The 17264-nt window shown below is 41.7% G+C and overlaps 2 protein-coding genes across 3 annotated transcripts; both read left to right on the forward strand.

Annotated features, from left to right (window-relative positions):
• Window positions 1–538: 538 nt before the first annotated feature.
• polg2 (polymerase (DNA directed), gamma 2, accessory subunit) lies at window positions 539–4224 on the forward strand. 2 transcript variants are annotated; one of them, XM_084930917.1, is made up of 8 exons: window positions 539–1387; window positions 1936–2041; window positions 2263–2368; window positions 2526–2711; window positions 3018–3155; window positions 3261–3341; window positions 3498–3598; window positions 3692–4224. In XM_084930917.1, exons 1-8 carry the CDS (start codon window positions 916–918, stop codon window positions 3855–3857), a joined length of 1356 nt encoding a protein of 451 aa, XP_084787043.1. In that variant the 5' UTR covers window positions 539–915; the 3' UTR covers window positions 3858–4224. The 2 variants fall into 2 exon arrangements, with proteins under 2 accessions (XP_084787043.1, XP_084787044.1); XM_084930918.1 differs by having other exon boundaries at window positions 1936–2037; window positions 2268–2368.
• A 659-nt stretch (window positions 4225–4883) lies between these two features.
• srp68 (signal recognition particle 68) lies at window positions 4884–16841 on the forward strand. The gene is made up of 16 exons (XM_084930921.1): window positions 4884–5067; window positions 5476–5542; window positions 5900–6013; window positions 6207–6402; window positions 7309–7391; window positions 7518–7627; window positions 7751–7830; window positions 7974–8114; window positions 11299–11397; window positions 11554–11618; window positions 12118–12271; window positions 12439–12533; window positions 12753–12882; window positions 13274–13349; window positions 13435–13484; window positions 14251–16841. The coding sequence occupies exons 1-16, from the start codon at window positions 4980–4982 to the stop codon at window positions 14476–14478; spliced, it is 1776 nt and encodes a 591-aa protein (XP_084787047.1). The 5' UTR covers window positions 4884–4979; the 3' UTR covers window positions 14479–16841.
• The last annotated feature ends 423 nt before the right edge of the window (window positions 16842–17264 follow it).

Here is a 17264-nt window from a genome sequence, read left to right on the forward strand (position 1 = left end):
TTATTTAATTATCGCAGAGAATAATGTCTATGGAAAGTAGAGTTTTATGGTGCAATTGATGATTTTAATTGGTAATACCCCAAAATAATACAGAGAAACCTCAGATATTCAGAAGACACCCTATGAACCTGGCGACATCTATGCAACACACTTTCAACTGAAATCAAATGAAATACGCATATTAAATATTTCACAGTAAAGGTCAAGGATCGGTTAAAGGTAAATCAGAGGTGTAGTCATTTCTATTAACTATATTATAATTTTTACAAGTACCCTTTTTTTAATTTTATTTTTTTGTAGTTTTATAATCATAGTGTACGCTATAATCAGATAAATGAACTGAAAAAAATATTTAAATTAAACTGCTATTTTTGTTTTTGTACAGTAATGGGTACAGACTCAATCACCACCTCCATTCACTTCCGAATTAAGTTTAATCTGTGAGCCAGAAAAGCACCCATATCACTGAATCGGTGAAGGATGTAGACGTTTCCATTTTATTTTGAAAGTCTCCTTTACCCGGATATAAGGATTTAATTTCCGGATCACCCACCACGTGTAACAGATGCGTTGCTAACACTGAAATATGTGTCTCCTATGAGATGTGAAGTGTGAGCAGCGGCTAATTGGACATTAGTTGTGTGACAGCAGGAAAACTGTCCGACTCTTAAATGCACCGACAGCCGTCTGTATTTGTCGACACTGCTTTTAGCAAGGTTCGCTAAAGTTAGCTTTCATTGGGAGTTTAACACAGTGAGCCCAGTTCACATGTACTATTCAAACCACCGTATGCACTCATCTTTTCACTGCGGTATGCGGCCACTTAGGACCGTACACTTAGCGAATATTTTAAATCTACAGGATTTAAAGCTTGTTGTTTGCTAATGAAACTTTCTCTGAAGCGGGTTCTTCATCATGTTTACTCGGTGTGTAAGAAACATCCTGTCTAGAAGTGCATTCACTGTGACGCTGAAGCGGCACAGCTGGAGACGCTGCAGCACATCCCAGACTGAGACTGTGGACCAGGTCACTACGTTATTGCAGCTCTGCGTGGACAGGTTCTTCGTTTCTCCTGGTCACGCTAACGTGGAGCTGTTTCAACGCGGGCTGTGCTGCAGCTATGGACCTCTGGGCATGGAGCTCAGGAGAAACCTGCTGGACCAGTGGTGGCATTCAGTGACTAGGTCCGGAGCTCAGGTTTTTGGGATTAACACCCTGAGCAGCAGCAGGGAAGCACCTACAGGTGGACCAGGCCAGCTGAGGATTGTTGAATGTGAACAGCTGAAACAGAGACTTGGGCAGGAGGAGCTAAGCAAGGGGCGGCTCGCTGAGGAGGTGCACATGCTCCTGCAGAGGTCCCCAAGTATGAGAACAAACTTACTGCAAGGTAAGTTGCCTCACACACCTGTAATAAATAATGATGATAATAGAGCATAACATACGTTTTTATTTCTATACTGAGAGCTAGCATTAAACATACACAGTAAAGTAATGACACCACAGATGATTTATAAACTACAAGCAAAGTCACCGTGTATACCAACTGTTTCACGTTATTGCATTTATGATCTTCCACGTATTTCTTTTAATGGTTTATGAATACTTTTGATACTTGTAAGTGCAGTTTGATGCCAACACTGTGGTACTTTTGTTTGAGTAAGGTGAATGGAAACAAGAGCTGTTCTTGGAATATTATTTTCACACTGTAGTAAACTCAGTAAGTAAGAAAGATGATGGCAAGAGCTAAAATACCATGTTAAGGATACTGTCAGGACTTCAGTGTTGTGTGAAAGTGCTCATCAGCTTCAGAAATTCAGCCAGTAACATTTCTGTTTAACATGTCTCTGTCTTTTACATTGTTGTAAAACTAAAAAATAATTATTTTTTTTTTCAAATTAGTCTTGATGGTTCACGCGTGTTGTGTTTCGTTTCCAGGTGCCTTGGAGCAGTTTGTCCCCTCGTTAGAGCTGGTGAACAGGAAGCTGCCGTTTGGTCTGGCTGAGACGGGTCTGTGCTTCCAGCCTGCAGAAGACTCTGGTTGGTGAGGCTTCATCTGTTGTTTCTTACCTGTGTGAGTGTCTGTGTGGATACACTTATGAAAAATAAAAATTCAAACAGACTTCACTGGGATTTTGTTTCTTTATATTGTTTATCTGAGCTAGCCATTTAATATTAATACAGTATTTCATGAGTTCACATTAATCTTTTTCAGACCTTATGAGGTAAGTATGTCATATTAACACATGTTCTATTTTCTGTCAGCTCAGCTGAGGTCACGCAAACATCTCTAGTGTGGTTTTGCTCTCCTCGCACATCGTCCCAGTGGCTGGACCACTGGACACGACAGAGGCTGAAGTGGTGGAGAAAAGTGAGTCTTTGAGGAGGGAAACATCTCCGACAAATTTAAAACGGTGTGATGCACCAGTGCATAAATGTGTATTTTCCTGTAAGAACACTTTCCCAGCCTTATAAACTACAAACATTAATAACTCAGCTTTTCTCTTTGTTTCGTCCTCTTTATCCAGTTTGCCCTCTCCCCGTCCGACTTCAGCAGCAATGAAGTCCAGCAGGAGGAGCTCGAACAGGCGGCATCTCGCGGTGTGAGGATCATCTACAACTTCCCATGGGGTCAGGAGGTCCTGGAGACACTGTGGAGTCGAGGAGATGCCGAGCTGCTGCACATACACAAAGGAGACCGGTCCAAACTGCAGGTCCGTCTGCTTCTTTTAGAGTGTGCTTTAAGTCGGGATCGAGATTCAGACATGTTCCTAAGCTGCTATTGCAGAGGCTCTGGTTCTCTGACGAGGCGCATGTCTTAAAACAGGAAGTCAAATTGATATCAAAAATTCCCTTAGCTCCCAGCTGATAGAGGCTTTCAGAAATCTCAGTTGAACTAAACGGCTTTAGGAAGAAGAACCACCAGGTCTCATAAGAAACACGGGCAGCTGCTTGTCTGTTGCTGCTTTTCTTCAGTTTAATCACACGCAGTGTCATCTCTCTTACCTGACCTCTTTCAGCATCGAGATGGACGAAGGTCTATTCCTCATGTCGTCTCCGTTACCGCAAACATGGACCGTGGTGCGATGGCGTTTCTGTCCAACTCACTCCAGCAGCTGAAGAGAGAAGAGAGCAAGCAAAAGCTGCACCAGAGAAAGGTGATTGTGCTTAACAGCTCGCTGCACGTGCAGAAAAACTGTCAGCGGGTTTCCTATTTGTGGCGTGACTTTTATTTGTGAGATTTGTTGCACTGTTGATTTCAGGTCCTGAAGCTGCATCCAGTGTTGGTTCCCATTAAAGTGGCTTTAAATATTGGTAGAGGAGCCACTGTGGAGCTGAGGCAGGTAATGATAACATGAAGTACATGTTGCATGCTTTTTCTTTGTGGAGTTTTTCTGTGCAATACACATTTTTCACCTTTAAAAGGATCTGATTGAATGTGTTCCTTCTGTGGACTTGCATCAAATTGCATTAAAAGTGTTTTAAATATATTTCTTCAGATTTGTGAAGGCCTTCTGCAGGAGTTCCTGGAAGCAAAGATCTCTGTGTGGCCTGGATATCTTGAAACTCTGCCAACATCAATGGAGCAGCTGAATGCCAAGTAAATGCCGTTAGATCAGCTCATAATGCAAAATGAATTACGTTACTTTTCTTTAAACTCCTGCCTGTGTGTTTCTGTGTGGATGTAATGCAGATACGATGAGATGGGCGTTCTTTTCACCATCATCATCGGTGAGAACACGTTGGAAAGTGGCCTTCTTCAGGTCCGCAGCAGAGACACAACCATCAAAGAGACCATGCACATCTCGGAGATCAAAAACTTTCTATTCAGATACATTTCTGCAGCTGACAACATCTGAATGCCCCTGCTGTTTTTTTGAACACCTGCCTGAGTTTGCATTGCTTTTAAAAACAAAATGATGGTCAGGGACATGCTTGTGAAACATATTTCCTCAGAGCGGTCCAAAAATAAGAGACTTTTTGGGATAGAGGTGCACATGAACCCACTGTGTGTATACATGTACCCCAAGAGTTTGTATTCTTAACTTTGCTAACTCAGCTCTTACTGATCCTACAGTCTCTTCGCAGTACATTCAAGGCACTGACATGGCTACATCAGGTTTATTTATCTGTGTGTAATTGGTGGCTACATAGTGGTCACAGAGGAGGAAGCTTTTGGATTTGTCTCTACATTTCTATTAAAAGATATGGAATCCCTCTTTAATATTTATATCGTATTGTTTTTTTTCTGGTTGTTGATGGCACTTTTGATTCTTGTTTCCTGAAGGTTCAAAGACTGTTCACAATAATGGAACAAGCAGTTAAGAAAACAGTCTTACCGTATTAGTAAACTGTAGTTTAGTTCAAATATAAAGTTAAAATGCAGCATTATACCACACAGGTATAGACGACTGAAACTGCTATAATAAAACACAAATAAATTGGTCAGTACATTGGTGACTGTCCCTTTATAACCTCTGAATGTTATTAATGTTACTTGCTCTGTGGGAGGAAGCTAAAGGCCCCACACAAACGGCACACTGAAAGGCCTCAAACAGCTGGTGGATTTGAACTGGATGATGAAACTTGGTGTGAGACAACAGCGGTGACCACTCACCATCGATGCCCAATCTATATATTAAATAGGGGCATTAATACGAAGGTGGATACAAAAGCAAAGAGGGGTGGTTTAATTTTATGATGATATAATTTATTTTAATTATAATTAATAGCAGTAGCTGTATTGATAATAATAATAAGAAGAATAAAAGATTTTTTAAAAAATTTATTTTGATTGTTTTTGTTTATTTGTTGTTCCGGGGGCAGTGGGGCGTATTTCATTGAATCGACTATATCAGGAGACACATCAACAGTCTCGCGAAGTTTGCCCCTTTGCCCCTCCCTGCGCACTCATTGGTCCCTGGCTGCACCTCTGACTGGGCATGTGTGTATGTGTGCCGCTTAGCTGTTAGCGTGTAGAGATGGCCGCAGACAAGCAAAACGACGCTAAAGTTTCCCTAATGGAAGAAAATAAAGAAAACTTACCGGATGGAGGACTCGGACTGGAAAGTATCCTTAAGAACACGACACGTGCTCTTTGACGTTTTCCCTCTGCGAGCATGTTTCACGCTCTTAAGCTAACGTTAGCTTTTAGCTAACTCAGTTGGAAGATAAGCTAGCGGTTATTAGGCTACGTGTCATACTGAAGCAGGCTGTCTGTGGTAAATGGGGATTTTTATGTATTCACAATTTATTTTGGGGGTCTGAGGACATATTTTAAGATTGCTAGCTATTATGTGATGTCATCTTTGAGTTTCATTAGCGGTTACAATAGTTAAAACAGCCTGTCTTGGTGCTTGCATACAATAACTGCTATCAATACTGAAACGTTCATGCTTGAAAATAAATGGTAAACTGCCCCTCAGAGTAACGTGTGTGATGGTTACATAAAGTTTGTACCTTAACGTTTAATCTCAGTCTTGCAAATCATCAAAGAATCCCAGCAGCAGCACGGCCTCAGGCATGGAGACTACCAGAGATACAGGTGAGCTGGCTCAGGTCATACATTACAGGGTGGAGATTTGTGTGTGGTGCAGCAGTTTTTCCACCCAATGGTAAAGACACTGACATGAGACTTCTGTTCACAATACTGGGCTCAGATTTATGGTTTAATGCAGTTAAATGGAACAGGTGTGGATTAAAGTTAAACTCAAAGCTTTTGATGTCCACCTGTCTTCGCCACATTTTCATATTTGCAGAGTTTAAGATATATAAGATATAGTGATAGATAATTTATGTTCTTTGATCTTCCTGCATATTAAGTTTCGTGGTGACTTTTTTTGTCTATGTTGTATTTCATTTATTGTAATGTAGAATTAAAAAAATCCTTGTCTGTTTCCAGGGGCTACTGTTCCCGCAGGCTGCGGCGCCTCCGCAAGACTCTTGGCTTCAAGATGGGAAACCGACACAAGTTTGTTGGGAAGAAAGTCACTGTGGAAATGCTTTCTGATAACAGGTTAGACTTAGATAATTTTAACTGGTCATTCACGTGTAGTTAACTGGCTGCTGGTTTGGGAACCTTTACATTAAGGAAATTCCAGTTTGAAACACTTAAACAGATCACTTTGCTTTGATGTGGAACAGTTCAGCGGCTTGATGCTTTCACATAAAAAACAAACTGTTTATACAGCTATGCCACCTTTTTTCAGGTATCTTCTGCTGGTTTTGATGGAAGCAGAGCGTGCATGGAGCTACGCCATGCAGTTGAAGCAGGAGGCCAATACGGAGCCACGTAAGCGCTTCCACCTGCTGTCACGACTACGTAAGGCTGCAAAGCACAGTGAGAAGCTGGAGAAGCTCTGCGAAAGCCCCCGTGTGGACGCCAAAACTAAACTGGAGGCACAGGTACACAGGTCAAATTCACCTTAACTGACCCGTGTAGGTGTGTGGAATAACAAGTGGATGTGCAGCGAGGTCCCAGCCTCAGAGATGAATAACTTTAACTTTTCGATTTGTTGTCTTTCAACTGTAAGATTTCAGAACTTCAAACACTGTTAATTAGAAAAACAGTGCAGAATATTCCATGACGATATTTTATCTACACAGGGACACCAAATATTGATATTTTAATCAATAAAATACTTTTGGAATACTTTGAACAAGAGGGCTGAAAGGTTGGAGGAGGCAGCCTTTCTGCAAACAGTTGCAGTGTGCCTTTGGATTGACTGCAGTTATTCAGGGAAATTGGCAGAGGACTGTGAATAATTGCTTTCTCTAATCTATAAATGCAGACAGATTGCCAGCGGTCTGAATGACTCTGTGTCAGTGAGCACAACTTGAGGGGACTCAACTAAACTGGCTGCCAGCTGATTGTATTCTGGCTATATTCTTGTAGAAAAGAGGGTCATTTCTGTCTGCGTAGACAACAGATTTCCATGTATGTAACTGCCAACTTGACACTGTTCCATCGCAGACTGATATCAGGCTCAAAGCAGACTGATTCTGTCTTACGGCAACTTCTACAGCAAATTTTAGTGACAGTGTTGTGTACTTATTTTGCAACAAAAGAAAAAAAAATGAGTTTAACTGTAAATTTGGAGACATAATTTGGAGTTGAAAGAAGATGATAAATTGTAGTACTTGCTACTGCAGATATCACAAAAATGTTAAATCACAATAATATCATATCACGAGTGAAATATTGTGATAATATCATGGAGAGTCTTGGTGATTCCCACCTTTACTGTTGATGAAGTGTGGTGAGGGAATGAACAGAGGAGCTCCTCATCATGGGTTGTGGTGTTATTTCAGGCCTACACTGCATACCTGACTGGAATGGTGGAGTTTGAGCTGCAGGAGTGGAAACAAGCCATGGAGGCTTTCAACAAGTGCAAGTGAGCTTTAACATTACTGCACTCTGTTTTTTGTTTTTTAATTCTTCTTTTAATAATGGGAGGTTTTCTTGTTTCTTTCACTTTTTTTTTTTTTTAAACCACTGATAAATATTTTTGTCTTGTCAGGACCATTTATGAGAAGCTGGCTAGTGCCTTCACTGAGGACCTGGCAGTTCTGTACCGCCAGCGTGTAGACGAGATATCGCCCAACATTCGCTACTGCGCTTACAATATTGGTCAGCATTGCTGTAGTTGTTCTTCTCAGTGTCATTGTTGATGCACAACACCAATCCTGAGTTCAGTCCTTCCTCTGCACACTGACAAACACACACTCACTCCCTGGTTGTATTTGATTTTAGGTGATCAGAATGCCATCAATGACCTGATGCAGATGAGGCTGACTGGTGGAGGAGGTGGCATGATGGCTGAGAAACTAGAGGTAAACACGAAGGGGTAAAACTTTTGTTAATCAGTCTGTAATTCATGATTAAACTGCTGAGGGGAGCACATACCAAACAAGAATATTACACAGCTGTGTAATCGTGTACTAAATCCAGAAGTGTTTGTTTTGTTTCCCTCAAGGCACTGATTACTCAGGCGCGAACCAAGCAGGCGGCCACTATGAGTGAAGTGGAGTGGCGAGGACGCACGGTGCCCGTGAAGATCGACAAGGCTCGCGTCTTCCTGTTGGGTCTGGCAGACAACGAGGCCGCCATCGCTCAGGTCAGCCTCTCACACATTCCTTCTTTTTTAAGCATATAAACAAACTCAGTGGGAAACGCATGTTGTTGCACCTCCTAATGTTGGTTGTCCTTTCTATGTCTCTTGGGCTGCAAACAATGGAAACAACTGCAGAGACATTGACTCAAAGACAATAAGTGAATAGATTCCTTCTGTAGTACAAATATAATCGTGTTCATCACTGGTCATTACCCCTCCCTATGTTTCCTGACTGCCTCCCGCCGAGCTACTATCAGAGACTACCCAGTATTTATCATAACACTGATTCTGTGTGCTCATATGACCCATTTAGACTGCTTATAAATGCCAACGTTTTAATTTAATGAATTCAACCTTGTTTCTTATTCTCCGCTGCCACATGGCTTTTATATCCTTAGAAGGGGAGCCTATTATTTTTGTTTTCACTTCCAAATTCAGGCCCACTTCTATATTTTCATTCTTAAATTGGGCCTTGATTTGAGTTTTAAGCTCACAAGGATTATTTGCATATAGATCAGGTAGTGTCAAACATAATTCCTGGGTACAGACACTCCAGTCTTACCTGTTGGACTGCTTTGGAAAATGTCTTAAAAGTGTTTTAACTATATTTTCATAAGTTTGGCAGCTTTTCAATCTGTTTAAGACCTCATATGTGACCATTCATACTAAAACAACACAATTAAGTGATAGTTAAAGCAATTAAATGACCACTTTCACTATCTATAAGAGAAATAAAAGAAACTATGATTCTTTTTCAGTGAATTTAGAGTAAAATTAAAATTTATGTGAATTAACACTTTGTTTTATAACTTTTTGTAATTTTTACACATTTATTTTCTGTAATTTAAGCCTAAAGAGTCGTGCTGACGGATTTCTTTAATTTACTACAGCGGCATTTCTTTATCATGTACTGAAAACACTTTCTTTTATTAAGACGTCTCATTGATTAAATGTGTAGTTCCACTTGTTTACAATGACAGGAAGGGGAGTTTCATTTGTCCGCCCCGCTTGAGATCAAAGTATGTAAACAGATCACAATGTAAAATGAGTTTGACATCCCTGATATAGATGAGCTCGATATCCAAAACCTTTGCATGTTTTCAGTGAATGTCCGGTACAGTAAAAGTGAATATATGAGAGGAAATAAGTAAAAGCATAAAAGTCTCTTCTTAACTAAATAATCTTTCATCCTGCTGGAGGCCGTCGGGTACTCGTCAAGCATTAAAATGGTTTAATAAAACCATAAAACAACCCTGAGAGCACTCGGTGCAGTTCCTTAAAATTTCAGTAGGTGGCACTCTGTTCTTGATAGTATCACATGTCCCCTCGCTGTCGCCACAGCTCATTCCTTCTGTTTTGTGCCTGAGTACTCAGCACACCCTGCAGACACACCTGTCACACCCATTGCCACTCAGGTCTCAGGCATGCAGCTGCTCTCATCACACAACTGCATTCTACGCATTTCACCTCGCACATGAATGCAGGGCTACACCCAGCAGCTCATTTTAGTTTCAGATGGAGCATTTTAGGTCTGACTGTCGCATAAAAGGCGGTTAAAGGTGGCTGTGATTGACTGTGTGGAGAAGAACTGCGGCGCTGGCAGTTTTTATCACATTTGGCTTTTCTTATTGGTCACAATTAAAGGATTTTTGCATAGTATGCACATTATATTGTGTCACAGCTCTAGCACCTTTAGCTTCACAATGTGCACCTGTTCTTCTGCTTGTGGCCTCAGGGGACGGGAGACACTGTAGGGCCAAATGTCAACCCTAGTTGAAGGGCTGTTTCCTCCTCTAACCAGTGTATCCATCCAGCCCTCCTGCCGAACAGCACAGAACGCTCAACAGGTAGAACTGGCTGTTCTAGGCCTTACTAGGGTGTTGGCACAAGTGTGAAACGCGTAGCAGCATCACCTTTCTGGGTGGGAGAGAGAAGGCTTGTGAACAATCTGTTATCAGGTTTGCCACCACAAGGAATTGTTTTGTAACATTCCTCTATTGTGTTTTCTCAACTTTTCGCAACAACCGAGACACAGTAATGTAACCCACAGAATCTTTTAAATACTTAAAACAGATATTTTTATGAGTGATCAGTCCTTCTGTAATTGTTTTATTGCTCACACTTGGCTTTTTTCCAGTGTTAGTAAAACCCATCCTGCATCTTTCTGAGAATATCTCAGTTTAACACAGGCCTGTTGTATTAGTGTGGCGATGAAAGACGGCTTAGATGATGAACAATCGTGTCATTCTTAAAGACCTGAACCCTGAAACTATACAGTGTCTTAACTGCTGATGAGTTATGTGCAGGAATGCATCAGCAGCCTGCCGGGCCACATACCTGCGTCTCTCCCCGAGTTTGTCAGTCGCATTCCTGCTTTAACTGTTGCTCTTTGTATCAAAGTACTAAAACTGTTACATGCATCAAATGTTTGCTTGATCGCGTTTTAAATGAGATACGTCTGCACAATCTGGTAGAAACCTTTTATGATCTGATCAAGTTTCAGCCAAATCTCATCAGTCTGGTTAAATGGCTGATATCGCTGCGTAAATCTGCTTATAAGTTATTCTACAAAAAGCATAAAAAGGATTTGTGAACATCTCCACTTTCAGTCTGCATGTTAAGAGGCGCGACTGCTTCCTCCCCTTCTCCGCTCTGCCTGTGTGTGCCTAGGATGGCCTCAGAGTATTGAGTGTTCTTTTAGCTGAAAGCAGTCTTTGTAGCTACAAGAAAGCAGAAGAAAAGCAACTGAAAGTGTTAAAGTATGTTCCTAGCTGACCTGTACAGAGAGCTGAATTGAAGTAAGGAGATACATGGAAGCCAAACTGGAGGCTGAAAAACTGCTTCAGTGCCTTCAGTGTGTCGTGTTACTGCTGGGCCTGCATTTTTGATAGGTACTCTGTTTTTACTTTCCAGAGTCATCTATTGTACATCATCTCATCTTCAGCATGTGCCATCCTCACACATAGGCTTCACCCCCTGGGTTTTCCTCATTGTTGCCAACTTAGACATTTAGTTGCATTAAATCTATGATCTTTTAAAAAATGTAAAGACCGTGCCGGTACGATCTGAGACGTTTCTCTGCTTAGAATGTGAAACACACCCGTCTCCCTCCTTCTCTACTATTCAGTAAGTTCTACATTATTTTTTTTCCTTTATCCTCATCTTTGGATCTGTTTGTGTCATTCAGGCAGCTAATGAGGAAACCAAAGAACATCTGTATGAGACCCTGCTGGCCGAGTGCAGAGACACCATCCAGGCAGTGAAAGAGGAGCTCAAGACTGAGGCGGTAAGATTCAGCAGGATGAAAAGCTGTGATGTTGACAAGAATGAGAGGTGGTGAAGGTGTAGCTTGTAAATACTTGAAACTGGGAATACTAGAAGGTTCAACTAAAGAGTTTTTTTTTTTCCTTTTTGTAAATCTATCAATTTTTTATCACTGTAGAAACAGCGAGAGAGGAGCTCTGATGGTGACACTGGGAAGGTGTCCAACCTGCAGTACCTGCACAGGTAAAAAAGGAAGAAAAATGTACTTCAATTTTACTCCTGGTTCTGTTAGGTTAGTCAGTCATAGGATTAGAGCTGCAGCTAAATGCTTTACCGCTTATCTCAGTAAGTCAATAACACTTTGATCATTCCCCTCTTCCTTTCCCTCCTCGTCTCTTCATGCAGACAACACTGTAACACACAGATCTTCAGTTTATTGTGAAATTACAAACACATGCTCCCTTTTGGGAGGATGAAATCGGAGAACATTTGGCTGTTTGGAAACATTACTAGCAACTTCTAACATCTTTTGATAGACAGACATGTATAAACCTGTCAGGTCGGGGCATCATTAGGCTGAACGCGTGTCGGGTGAGTCTGGTTCAACTTGCAGAGCGCCTGTGAGGCATGTTAATGGTTCCTGACGACGTCTGCAGTTGATTCAGCCGAGGTTTACAGACCTGATGAGTTTAAAGGGATCGCACGCCGTAAGTGAATAATCACTGCTGCTCTTCTCTCCCAGCTACCTGACCTACATTAAGCTGTGTACACTGGTGAAGAGGAATGAGAGCATGGCTCATACTCTGCAGGCCAAACTGAAGGAGCCCGAGGCCGACGAGAACAAGAGGGGGCCCCGTCCACAGGATCTCATCCGCCTGTATGACATCATCCTGCAGGTGAATGTCCTGTTATCAAGTTTAGTCTCTAAGTTGTGTGGTTCTATTGAAAAAGCAAAGGTCTTAGGTGTACAGCCTGATGTTTGTGTTACCACAGTTACATGATGTGCATCTTGTGTTTTTTTGTTTGTTTTTTTTCCCCACCACCACCTCCTCCAACTATCCAGAGTCTGGCAGAGCTCTCCACCCTGCAGGGTCTGGAGGATGACCACACCTTCCAAAAGGAGGTGTCCCTGAAGACCCTGGTCTACAAGGCCTACAGGTCAGTGTTTTTGTGCCTGGTTTTCAACATGTTCTGCATCAAACAATGCAGCTGAAATTCAAACAGTGCAACAAGTGTCGTATTTACAATCGCAAATACACCTGCGTCCTGATGTGAAAAGTATATCTAAGCTTTGTTCCATTTCAGATTTCCATGAAAGCTTCTGCAGTTCATAAAACCACACGTTGTTAATGAGCTGCTTTCTTTGGCCTCTTGCAGGTGTTTCTTTATAGCCCAGTCTTATGTGTTAGTGAAGAAGTGGAGTGAGGCGCTGGTGTTGTATGAAAGGGTGCTGAAATATGCCAAGGAAGTCCAATCTAAGGCCAAGAGCCTCAACAACAGCCTCAAGGTTGGTATAACGTGCAAGCAAACACACACACACACCTCAAACATGAGTCATGGCGTTACTCATTGTGGAGGCCTCTTTTCAAAGCCTCATCTTTATCTAGGTTGCCATTTTAGTTATTTACAACACATTATATTTAGACAAAGAGATGTTATTAAAAAGCTTTATGGATCACATAGAGAAACAGATGCCTGCTAATCTGTTCTAAGTAACACTAATAAATTGCTAGATTTTTAATCACCTGCTGGTTAGTATAAGTAACTGTGCAGCAAACCATGTTGTTTGTTAGAAAAATGCAATGAGACCCAAACACACAGTACTACAACAGTACATCAAAGTTTAACAAAAATATCACTGCGCTACATTAATTTACATTCATCATGAATTTCTGCAGGATCTCCCCGATGTCCAGGAGCTCATTGCTGAGGTCAACGCTGAAAAATACTCACTTCAAGCTGCTGCCATTTTAGGTGCGAGCCTTTAAGTCGTTAAACAGTTAAACCAGCAGTCGTCTTCTCTGTTGTACAGTCATGAAGAGATGTGTTTGTGTTTCAGACACCGACGAGATAGTTGAAGTTCCTCAGCAGCTGGTGAAAGACAACACGGTAAGAGGAGGAAGCCTCAGGCTGCTCAACACTACAGCCATACACATACACATGGTTCTTGCACGTTTGTGTCTGTACGAATAAAATAAACGAGCTCTGTGGATTAATTACTTATCGGTTATATTACTCCTGAAGAGCCAAGGTGAAGCTTATTTTGTATATTTGCGTCTAACAAACTGCAACATAAAAACTTGAAAAGTGGTTTTGATGATGTCATTTAACTTTTTACACGTTTATCTATTTTTGTGATAAAACTTGATTTTTAGGAATTTCAATAACTGGAATAAGTTTGAGTGGATCTGTCACAGTCTGCACTGCAGTAGCTTTAGTTGCATGAGTCAAAGTTCGAAATCTTATCTGTCATGCTGGCCTTGGCCTAACGCGAGCTGTTTCTGCTCCTCTCACGTCAGGCCAGCTTTCTTCTGATTGGTTGCCCATCACAGACACAATATTTGAAGAACAAAGGGCGGGGCTTGTGCTCTAACAGACAGAGCTGAGATTAGGGATATCCTCTTTTTGGAAAATGAGTGTTTGGAGCAGCATGGGATTATTTGCACATATTCTAATCTCATCATTTTAATTTTTGTCCATGCTTGATGTGATCTGCCATTTTAACAGTTATGACAAGAAATGCAGTTTGATGGGGTAGTCATCACTCCATTTTCTGCTGCTTTTTTATGTTTTATTTTTTTATTTCTTCATTTAGCTGAACGTTCTGTTCCTTATGATTCCAGTGCTCTCATCTCCTCACTTCTTTTTCACGCAGCCCCTCTGTGACCACCTGGAGACCTTCCGCTTTGACCCCAGTCTCGTCGGAAAACAGCCCAGTCTGGTCCAGTTCCCACCCGACTTCCAGCCAATCCCCTGCAAGCCTCTGTTCTTTGACCTTGCTCTTAACCATGTGGCCTTCCCACCGCTGGATGACAAGGTGGAACAGAAGGGCAAGGGCGGTCTGACTGGCTACATCAAGGGCATTTTTGGCTTCGGCAGCTAAACCTAAACACACACTTCAACCTCCATGTGAGAGCCACAGGGCCCAGAGTTTACTGCAACCAGCCAGAATTGGGTCAGCTGTTAGTTAGAATCATTTCAGTTTGTCTTTCATGTTTAATTTTTAGTGCCTATGTGCAGAGGGGTTGGAGTTGGCAGTTCTGAGGAAGACGGAGTCAATATAGTCTTCTCGGAAAGATTAATGAAATAGTAGCACTATGACCCAAGTCCACATCCAGCTTCAGTAATCGTATCAGACTGCATGGCTTCACAGCATACAGGCTCCCTCCTTAAACTGAGCAGTGGAGGTGTTGGCAACTTTTAACACATTAATATGCTGTGGTTTTGATGAGTGAAGTCAAGCTGTCAATCTCACGGTAAAAGATTAAATCTTTTCCCTCCTGTGTTTTAAATGCGCCTTCATATTGTGTGTTTTTTTTTTTTTTCCTTTTGTAAATGGATTGTTCTGCATTTTTCTTAGCCCTCTAAAAACAAAAAGATGTTTTGATCTCATCAGCCTCAACATTAATTACAAGACCTATAGCTGACCAAACTGTAATCATCTGTATGATTTCATCAGTCATCACAAACTAAAGTTTGTCCTCTTAATCTTTGCCACCTTGTTGCTTTGACGGCATAAAAATCCTCATAAACACTGTACAGCCACAAGACCTTGTGTTGGGACAAGAAATGTCAGCTTGCTCAGGTGCCTAAGAGTGTACTCGCACTGAGCTGCTCCTCCCAGCGTTCAGTTGTTTTGACCGGTGTGTACCTGTTAGAAGAAAACAGGTGGCCATGGGTCCGTAGCTGAAACGCTGCTTCAACATCTCAGTTATTAACCAATAAATCACTGGTAAATAAAGGCACGTCAAAGAACAAGGTTTCACTGTAAGTGTGCCTGTCTTTAACTTTAAACTCTATAACGTGAACTGTAGCACGTGTCTCTGAGTGGAGAGGAGATGTTTGAGTTTGGGTTTAAGGAAAAATTGGAAGAAAATCTTCAGAGCATAACCTCCAGAAACATACTCGGGCCTGAAGCACATTTTGAGTGCAGGCACACGAGGACAAGTGTGAGTACACCTTTAGTCCTTTAGTTGTTCCACTTGGTTGTGATTTAGTAGCGGTGAGGATCCGAATAGTTCCTCCTAAGTGCCCTGTGGGTGGGCACCACATCATAACAAACAAAGCTGTCACTGTCAAAGGTGTAGGGTTGTCCATTAAGCTGTCCCTCATCTGCAGATGTGATGTACTTTTAATAATCGCAAGAAGAAATTTTTCCGGTCTGTGGTTTTCTGTTTTTTCTCCTCTGTCGTCATTGCGCCAAAGCCTCTCGAAACCCAGCCTCTGAATTCAGGAAACTGGGACAGGGCTAGCATGACTAATGACAAAGCTATGAGTCAGTTTGAAATGATCCTTTCTGAATAAAAGAAGCTGGATTGGCCAGTGTTTTTATTTCTTTGATAGTTAGAGCCTAAACTCACCAGGCAGTTCATTAGATGCACTAACCAGCTAGAGCTAAAGCAGTCACATACAACACACACTGCAGTAAGAGGCTGCTTATTTACAGTCATAATAATGGCGGGATTCCCTCCATGACAGTTGTATTATCCTGCTTTAGTTTTAGCTACTTGGTTTATTTGTACTCTGTTGCATTTTTCTTGCCCTCAAACTTGACGTCCTGTCAAAGGTCCAACTGCTTCAATAGCTTCATCTCGCTGGAAGTAGAAAGCTCTTTAAAGGTCCCTCTGCTACATATTTTCAAATGGTACCTGCTTGTTGACGGCAGGTTCAGCTCATGAGACTGTAATCTGTTACTGTAAAGCTTTTAACGGTGTGTATTTATCTACAAAGGACAGTGGCAGACATCAGGACACTGAAGGAGCTGTTAGCAACCTTTCATTCATCGCATTGCCAACGCCACACCTCTGTCTGTCTGTCTGTCATGGGAAGGACTACAAAAATGTTTTCATCACCTTTGACATGTCTGTGGATTTTCTGTTTTACATGTTATTTGTCGGGATGTATTGAAACCCCTGATCTTTATGTGACCTGGTTTGCCTGTGAGACTTGGTGAAACACTAGGACAGTTTCAGTCTCACTAACATGTTTAACTTTTTTTTTTTTTTTTGCTTAATTTTGTCTTCATCCCCCCCCCCCCCCCCCCCCTACTCAAGTGTTTTTACGCTAAGTAAGATGGATGGGCTGGAACAGTTCCAGCACTTTACCTCGATTAGCCTGGAAAACAAAATAGCTATAATCTGTAGATGCTGGAAACGTTTGTGTGTGTGTGACGAGAGTAATGAAATAAGGGGATCGTATGATTTCATGTAGTTTCCAGCCTGGTAATTAAAGTATATTTGCACCAAATGCTGTTTTTGTCATTCTTCATTCACATTTTTCTTTTTGGCTGTATTTATTTTGATCTGGCATAGTTTCTGATTGCTAAAGAACTGCTATTAAACTGACGTGTTCTGAGGACGGTAGGCATGGAGGTGTGTGTGTGTTCAATTGCTCCTGTGTTAGGGTGTGGGAGTGCATTGGATGCCTGAGCAGGGTGTGAATGTTTAGCTTTACTTTGTTTGTGCACTGAAAAGTGAGAATAATGATATAGGTGTGTTTATTAACCTCGATCTGACATCAGTGGGGTTTGGGGGGTTTTTTTGGGGGGGGGGGGGTCTCCCCATCTTCTAACCAAGAATATTCCGTGGTAAAAAGTCCCCCCAACCCACACATGCGCACTGTTACCGTGGTATTTCAGAAATGTGTACTATTTAGAATAGACTGAAAATA

The sequence above is a fragment of the Perissodus microlepis genome, chromosome 6, assembly GCF_051167445.1.
Source record: "Perissodus microlepis isolate ML-2025 ecotype Zambia chromosome 6, ASM5116744v1, whole genome shotgun sequence".
In the NCBI taxonomy this organism is placed as follows: Eukaryota; Metazoa; Chordata; class Actinopteri; order Cichliformes; family Cichlidae; genus Perissodus; species Perissodus microlepis.